At 36.0% G+C, this 9138-nt stretch overlaps 1 protein-coding gene across 1 annotated transcript; it reads right to left on the bottom strand.

Moving 5' to 3' along the window:
• Positions 1–85: 85 nt before the first annotated feature.
• On the bottom strand, positions 86–9112 carry LOC113681608 (RNA polymerase II elongation factor ELL2). The gene is made up of 15 exons (XM_027198706.2): positions 8885–9112; positions 8690–8737; positions 7040–7290; positions 6146–6174; positions 5885–6002; positions 5055–5125; positions 4732–4781; positions 4270–4329; positions 3594–3643; positions 3381–3453; positions 2938–3172; positions 2279–2327; positions 1723–1894; positions 1381–1425; positions 86–981 (listed from the first exon to the last, which is right to left on the bottom strand). The coding sequence occupies exons 1-15, from the start codon at positions 9071–9073 to the stop codon at positions 874–876; spliced, it is 1548 nt and encodes a 515-aa protein (XP_027054507.2). The 5' UTR covers positions 9074–9112; the 3' UTR covers positions 86–873.
• Positions 9113–9138: the final 26 nt, after the last annotated feature.

Genomic DNA, 9138 nt, shown 5'->3' with positions numbered 1-9138 from the left:
AAATGGAAAAGTGAGAGTTGTTTGCATTTACGCAGGAAGTTACGAATTACGGTAAGTTGTATATACTCAAACAAGACTCAGTAAATCGGTTTAACTTTTTGTATTTATTGCGATTTAAAGCTTCTAGAGGTCTCATAAGGACAAAATTCAATAAGAGACGGTATGAGAACTGTAGAATTTAATTCTACAACGGAGGCAGAATCCTACTTAAGATCAGATGAAATACCAACTTCGTCTTGTAAGTTATACTTAGAGATTGTGGAAGTTTCATATTATATTTACTATCTCTCTGCGATGTAGAAATATACAGAACAATTTTTAAATAAATTTTACTTTTGCTTGTTACGATCGGAGCAAACATTGAAATGTTCCTAGACTCTCAGTGCAATCGATGCCGAGCCGTCCTCCTCTTGGATTGCACCTTCGGTGCATAGACCACTCAGCGCACGCTGAATGGCAAGTGTACAAAAGGAAGGAAAGGGGAGGGGAGGGCGGGGAATTAATGTTGGCACAAGTCGCGATCGTTTGACCTGCCTCTTTTCAATGAGAGTAATAACAATAATAATAATTATTATTATAATAACAATGCATTTAATATTCCAAATGAGTGCAAGACGATTGAAGAGGACTGCCCAGCAACTTTAGCATTTAAGAAATGAACGGTTCACAGGGCATAACCGGATAGTTTTAAGCCAAGATAATCTTCAGTAAGTTCTAATTCATTACTGCATACTTTGTCCTCAACAGATGTTACACCGACCCTGTACATTCACTGGCTGCTAATGCCACCAAATGAAAAGGGTGATTTCAGGACGGAACAGTCAAACCAGAAGGAGAATGGTTCCAAGTATTCACGTGACAGTCAGGTGATTGTCACGTGTTTGCCGCACCCTTATCATAATCGGCAATAAGTCTCTTAATATAGGATAGTTTTTTGTGCATCTCTTGACACCTATTCGTAGTTGGAAGCCATCTGGGATCCTAGAAATGAAACACACTGTCAGTTCCGGTGTCTAACGCTTGCCTGGATAGCGATGAGCGAAGACCTGTTCTATACGCGGCCTTGGGGAATTTGCTCACGTGACAAACAAATATGGTATAAAAAATTACTTTGACAAACGATGTTGCTTAACCAATTGCAAAAATATTTTCATAGTTACAGCTTTCAAAAAATAAAATGACAGCCATTGCTTGTTAAGTTGTAAGCCATACATCCTTTTATGGGGGTGTTCTTCTCCTGATGTGACAAACACATAGTATAAAAAACTATTTTAACAAACAACGTTGCTTAACCAATTTTCGCAAATAATGTCATAGTTACAGCTTTCAAAAAATTAAATGATAGCCACTGCTTGTTAAGTTGTAAGCCATAGATCTCACCTTTATCATCTCATGGTAATGTTCACGAATTTCTTTGTCTAAGTCCTGCGAAGAGAGAGAGAGAGAGAGATTAAAGAAAGCCGTAATTAAAAAATCTCAAAAAAGTCAAACAGACTCTAAAATTTTCTCAATACGCTTACACTCAAAACTTCAAGAAGGAGCAAATTCTAACCCGAGAGAAATTTTGAAACCCACCCGTTGCCGTTTTAGACTGAACGAAATCTTGTGCAGCTCCAAACACCACGCAATTTCCGCGCGGCCGTTACACAACTGGAGAATAGTGTGGCAAATAGTCGCGGTTCCTTTTAATTCTATTAACATAAACACGAGCCACACACTAACCTCTCTTTCCGCTGTTCCCTCAGGAAACTGGAGTCTTTTGCTTTGGAGATCATGGATTTTCTCTTTCATTGAGTCTACCTTCGCTTTCAAAGACTCGTATTCTGGCAATTCTGCATTAAAATCTTTCTTGTACAAACAGCGTTGTTCATAATTGGTGATTGGTTTGTATTTTCTAAAAAAAAAAAAAGAAGCTAGGTAGCTTCGAAAAAAAAACTGTATGGCTCGATATAAAAACCAAAAGTAAAACGTTTTCACATTGACTGTGTCCTTAAATACTCTAGCTTTGTGACAAAAAATAACTAATATATGTGTATTTAACTGTAGGAATCTGATAAAAAATTGTGCCAGTTTTCGTGGAAGGAAAGTGGGCTCGTTTCTCGGACAGCGGCTGGTTATCAGGCCGACGTAAATGTACATGACGGATGCAAAGGTTAATCTTTGCCCTTGGTCAAAAGAATGTCTTCGTCAAGTGTTTTCATTTACGATAATACATATAGTTATTAATCCAAAAACAAAACAAAAATAAAAATAAACCAGAACACTTAAGATAACTTACTTGGTAAAGTCAGAAGAATCTAAGCCATTTAAACCATTTAGTGAGTTTTCTATAACAAAAGGACACAATCACGTTCAAACTGGTTTAAAACAAAGTGAAGTCTCATTTATCATGAATATTATAGGGGCCTTTAGAGACCAGTCAAGAACATCTAACGTAGAATATATAGAAACATTAATGCTTTCACTCCACGAATGGAGACGCGGAGGGCGACTGTAATGCAACTGTTGCTAGCTGGTTCTGGTCGGCTTTCTCACAAAACGCTATGCGACAGAAGCTATTGAGCAAGCACTGCCGAGGAAAAGAACTTATTTTGTCGCCACTAAACTATTCCGATGAATCCTCGAGGTAGAAAGACTTACGCTGGCGTGTTTCCCGCAGAAATGTCTAGGCCTCACCAAAACGTGCACATTGGAGGAACAACTAATTTCTTCAAGCAATACATAGATTAAACTGAGTCTGCTTTTCTTCAAAACGTACGGCTGCTGTTCTTCGTAAATCCACCTGAAGAAACCTCTGGATAAAAGTCTCATTCACTTTTTACTGCTCAATATTCGATTGGAATTGTAATGTAGTTGAGTTCAGTAAGGGCCCTCAGGACTCCCCGCCAACGGAAACCTCTCTAAAAGAGCATTTTGTGACAGCATTCATGTATATACCTGCAGAAATTGATTCTTCTTCTTCGTCATTTTCGTCTTTTTTGTCCAACACAGACTCTTCCACTCGCTCTCTTTCCTTTTCCTCTGGCAATTTAGATTTTTCCACCTGAAAGGCGTCTTTCTCTAGAGAGTCTTTGACGATATTATTGTTGTTTTTAATATGAGAAATGCGTTGTCTCTTGGCTGAGTGTTCTGCTTCACTTTGTCGGTGCCTTTTACTTTGTGGTTTGCTTGTCTGCCAAAAAGTTTCAACAAAACATTACATCTCACTAATTGCTACTCTGGAATCTCAATGGCTGATGCAAGAGCATTAACGGTCTATCACGCGAGGCTTTTTTATCTATCAACGGAAAAATCACACCGTGAACTGAACGAAAATATGTGGTAAATGGACGTGTTTAACTGTTTATCGTGTACATGCGCTATGAACCATTGTCAAATACCTCCGAGTTCTTTGTCTTTGGTGGAGAAGAGGAGGTTACAACAGAGCTATTATTCAGTTCAGTTTTAATTTTTCTGCAAAATCAAATCAAATAATCAGCAGACTGTGACGATTCAGACAGACAAAACAAAGCAAAACAAACCATTTTCACTTGAAAAAGGTCGGTCTTCTAACTCAAAAGAAAGCACGTCAAGTGTTTTAAAACTCCGCTCACCTGCGTAGAATCTGCTTTTCAGTTTCACTATAACTAGGCCACGTTTCAACCTGAAAAACGAGTGTCAATCAATACGTGTCTACGAACATTACCAAACAAGAGCTAAGAAGCCCTTTAATTGGTTTATGGACGTTTCACCGTTTTATGTAAGTTCGCCCTGTGAAGAAAAAGGCTTTCGTTCACACCCTTATTAGTTCACACCAAAATGTTTCAACTCCCTTCCTAACTGCACAACATATTCCTTTTCAGCCGAAATCATTTTTTATTCTTATCCATATGCAATTCCAAAGTGAAACCACAACAAAGTTTGTTCAAGATGCAAATTCTTAGTCGTGTTAACTGCTTATTTACTCTTCCGGCAAAGCATCTAACTGTCCTTAAATTTTAAAACTTAAAACAACCCACGCATGACGTCTGATCCAGTGTGAGCAACCGACAAAAATGTACATGTACAAGAATCATCATGTATTAAATCCTTCTACCTGAAAGAAAATCTCCTATTTAAATGTTTGGATGAATTTGCACAGGAAAATATCGCTTAATAGCACAGCCCAAATTCGTTAATTTTAACCATTCCTCATTGTAAATGCAGCCTTGAGTGAATATAATTTGCAAAATTTGCATAAGAGCATTGATATACCACCCGTCATAGGACAAACAAAAATTTTCTTAGTACCTGAACTTCAGAATACAAATGTTTTAATAATCTGTATTGATTGTCAGTCATAACAGCAACCTGTAAAGAGCACAAGAAAAGGCACTGTTATTAACAAATTCACTGCTCTTTAAATTAATCGGAATTATTGAGTATGACTTCATATGAATTAAACAACACAATGCAGATTGTACGTCACATTTTTTCAAAGAGAATGAAATAAAAATTTCAATTAGAGATGAAACTGAACTAAAACATCCATCAAGCGCTTAACCCATTATCATTTAATAAGTATAACTTACCCATCTGGCTAAATATTTGATAAGGTATCATAAATTCAGAATGATGAATGACCAAATAAATTTTTAACATAGCAATGGAAAGGGGAAATTGCTTTTCTGAGGGTAAGAATGTAATAAAATCATTGTCATAATGCTTCAACAATATGTATGAACACTGGTTCCATTAATGCAATCTATTTACCTGTTGTAATATGCCTGTTAAAGAATTTCTGTCTTTTAAATTCACTCCCTCTATAAAATAGTAAAGGCAATTTTGTCAAACTAAGCAAAAACAATCAACTTGAATTACATGAAAATTTTTAACAAAACCAAAATTGCAATTTGTTTTCCTAGCAGACAGCAGTTCAAAGCTACTGTAGATATTGCTTCAAAATCTAGATGCTGATTAACGTTTACATTGTCCATGGCCAATAATTACTAGAAGTCCACAAATGGATTAATTTTTTTTTTAATTCCATTCTTCTCAAGTGAAAATTGAGAACCTTGTCATCAAGCTCTACTAACCTTTAGTAAGTCTAGATATCAATTCTGGTTTCTTGTAATGTCTAACTGCTAATAAATGAATCACTCTCTCCCTGTTAACAAAAAAGGACAAGATCAGGGTTTTCATCCAAAGATGTAGAATGATATGGTGCTAAGTACAAAGAGAATGAACATTCAAAACCTACATCAAATATTTATGCTGTCTAATAACCATTCTGTCACAGCATTTCTTTCTTTGCCAAATACAACTCCCAGTAGATTTTACAAGTATATGACAAAAATTATTGTTTGCCTCAGGACTGCAATCTCAACTGCTATTGCTATGCATGCTTTGGCTTCACACAAGTTCCTCATAACACACTGGTTAATTTTCTCCCTGGTTAATTACAGAAATATCTTGTAGAGCTGGGTACAATGTAAGATCAACACTGGAAGGTTGGACATCATAAAGGCTACAAAAGGAATATTTTGTAAATCACACATTTATTACCCCTTAAAACCCTAGAAGCCATCAGAATTTAATTTCTCCTTACATTAATACTGCTGAATCACTCATTGAGATCATGAGAAAAGGAGGAAATGATCTCCAACCTAAGACACTTTGTTAAACAAATTCTCCTGGTCCATACCAAAGGAAATGTATAGAAAAGAGTAACAAGAATATGGATACTGATATTAAGGCATAAAGGATTATGCAATTCCCCTAATTAAAGATAAATTAGTTAATTCAAAGGTGCACATTCTGACTAACATACAACAAATTTCAGGAACATTATGTAGTTAGTTTCCAAACTCAGAAATCATTTATTTAAAATAACATTTTTTGTTATCTGTATAAACATATCCTGTACCTGAGGGTTTTACTGGGTCCACTTGAAACCTTTGCTCCTGGACCAGATTTAATTTGTCTTTTCATGGCAGCCATTACATTTTTTGTTTGCTTATAACCCTTGAAAACCTTTCTACTTCCTGGAAATGACATTAGAGTCATATTAATATACACATTGTAATTACATGACTACATAAAATGTGAAGATGGCTCCTTAAGGCATGCAGTACCTTGTAAAATGTTTCATGATAAGGAAACAAGAATATTTATTTCAACATCTCACCTTTCTTTGGTGTATTGATTACTTTTGTGCTATAAAAGAAAGACAAGGCCAAGAATTGTTGCCAATGATATAATTTTTTAAGATTCCTTTTAACAGGCACTTACAAATACAGTATATTAAATACCCATTTATCTCATTGCTTGGGATGAGATTAACTATAGGTGAATGCAAGGACTTGTTTGAAATGACCTCAACTTTGGAAGGGAAATCACAGCCCTGATACCTTTGCATTCCAAAAAATTATGAAAAATAAACCTATCCTATCTATTTTGCAGGTTATAGACCTCTAGCTATGCTTTATGAACTAAAAAGCCCTATTACCCACAGACAATCTGAGATTTTCATAGTCCTATGAAATCCAAAGAGACAAATAATTTCACCTACGTCTGAGAATTTAAATGAACCCTTTAATTTCCAGAAGTGTTTAACATGCAACTTTATGAAGTAGTAACCAAGAGACATTTCCTGTGTACATATCACGCAGTAAGCAAGGAGGAGAGGGTTTTTGGGATCAAAGTGCCAGATAGTTTCAATTGATAGCTGTTTATTTGCATGTTCGTTTTTCTTTCAAGCTACAGCTAGCTTAGAAACTGGCATTCCACAAATTTAGGTATAAACCCTTAAACTCCCTAAGTGACCAAAACAGAATTACTCCTCACAATATCAATACAATATCAAGAAGACAAGTTATGAGAATTTATAAAAATATCAATAAGGGATTATTACTTGATCCAATATCAACTTCTCTGAACTAACATCATAAGAATTGTACAGAAGACAGTATAAAGAATCACTAGAGATTACAAAAGAACTGAAAGAAGCTCCAAATTTGAAGCACCCTGAGTCAGATGGGGCCTGGAATAAGCCACAAATAAAATGAATTCACTTCCATACCTTATTCCTTTCCTTTCTTCTTCAGCTTCTTTCATTCTTTGCTGCGTCATCTGGTAACTATCATCTGTAGCTCTGACAGTAATTTTGTGGGTAACTGCTCCCAGGGTTCTGATGTCACTACTTCCTCCAGACTGTTGGATACAATCCATTCCACCCTGCTGTCCAGCAGACAAGATTGCTGAGCAATCCAGCTGAAACTCTGCTGTGTTTTCATCTCCTGAATCAGCCTTGCCATGCGGAATCAATATTGACTGAAGAAGGCAAAAATACATTAGATAATAAAAATTACTTTCTTTTAGTTTGGCAATTAAAAGCCAATTGATAAAACAAGTCATTAATTTAAAGTTCACCCAGAAGTTGCAAAACTAAATTACAAGTCAGAAAAACAGGTTCCCATGGAGAGAGTTCTATAGAGTTTAAATGCCAGTGGTGTCTTTCTTAAAAACACAACAAGCATGATGACTCCAGAGTAAACCCGTCAATTGAAGCTGTTATAAATGAATGCCCTGGAAAATTGTATCCAACCATACCAGCATGACTTCTCACCCCTCGACTCATTTCTGGATTTTGGTCAGTTTCTCTTTCTGTCCAGGCCTGAAGACTAACTCAAGATCTGATGGAGTGATTCCCTCCGGGTCCAATACAGTCATTTACAATTTTGTCTTTAATTCATTTGAAGAAAACGCTTATGAAACAATTTATAGACACAGACTTGCTATTTATAGTAATAGACTTTGTCAGTCACCTTACATGTGTTGAATACAGCTGTAGGATATCAAAAATACACTGCAATATTCTAATAGCCCAGCTTCATATCATATCATTACCATAAAAAAAATGATACCTTGGAGCTCGCTAAAACCTAAAAGTATACAGAACACTTTTTGAAGCAAATCAAATATATTTTTAACAGCCAGCCCTGTAATAATAAGCTTTGCTTATTAAATTTAAGCAAAAGCTATAAGAAAAATACATTTGAATTGATGATCAAAAAAGCACTGAATTTTGTTCATTCGAAGATAATTGAAGAGGATGTAAGTTTCCCAGGCTCTCGGTGATTATAGAATTTTTGGTGTCGAAAAATATAAAAATAATAACAATAATAACATAGGGTTGATTTAAACAATTTTTGACACGAACACTCTTCCCTCTGTGTGGTCCAAAAGTTCAGTGAGAATACAAGTTGGTTCGTGTTCACTTTAGGTACATATCCATGCAGTTAAACATTGTTTTCTGTTTTACATTCACGTTAAACGAACAAAAAGATCTCAGAGATACTCAAAGCCTTTCAACAAACAATAACCCATATAATTTGCCTTGGGGAAGATTTACGCTTAAAATAAACTTCTGACTTAGAAACAGGACGTAGGATTCTACAGTGTAAGAATCTATAAATACAGATTCTACAATCGATCGATGGTTCGGACTGCAAACACATAAACTTTCAAGGGCAGGCGGCTGTGTATACATTCTCGAGTACAGCAGGTTTTCACTGTGTCTGAATTAACATCTGCTACTATGATTTATTCATTCTCGAGCTGACTAACTCATAATTATGACCGAAGATGATCAGGAAAAACAGAATTAGACACAGATGACGAGAATGAGTGAATAAAAAAAACATCGCGAGATTTAAGGCCAGAAACTTACCCCCTGATATCCTGAAAATTTTATACTTGGCTTTCTTCTTGGGGACACCTATTAGACGATAAATATGACCAAAAAATGAATAAAATCAGGGAACACTAGAGAAAGAAACAGCACAGAGTCAATGCCTTGCGTTCATCATATCGCAAACAACTGATAAAAAATAAGTCGTGCTGGCAAGATACTAGACGACTATACCTCGGCCAATTGATAGTCTTCTAACGCTCGTAGACAAGAGTCCGTCAATTTCACGTGCATTAGAAGTTTGTTATTGCTTGATTCTGCTCGGGATATAAGGTTGTAAGAAGACTTCGGCTCCAGAACAATGGCCATGGCATTTTCTTTCCGAGAAACCCAACAAACTCCCACTTCATTGGCGAGCAACATCCGCTAAGAATATTTTATTGCGCCTGTCTAATATATACCACAGATCCACAGATCTAAACAATTCT

Source organism: Pocillopora damicornis, chromosome 4 (assembly GCF_964200805.1).
Source record: "Pocillopora damicornis chromosome 4, jaPocDami1.2, whole genome shotgun sequence".
Taxonomy (NCBI): domain Eukaryota; kingdom Metazoa; phylum Cnidaria; class Anthozoa; order Scleractinia; family Pocilloporidae; genus Pocillopora; species Pocillopora damicornis.
This window is presented reverse-complemented; position numbering and strand designations above follow the sequence as displayed.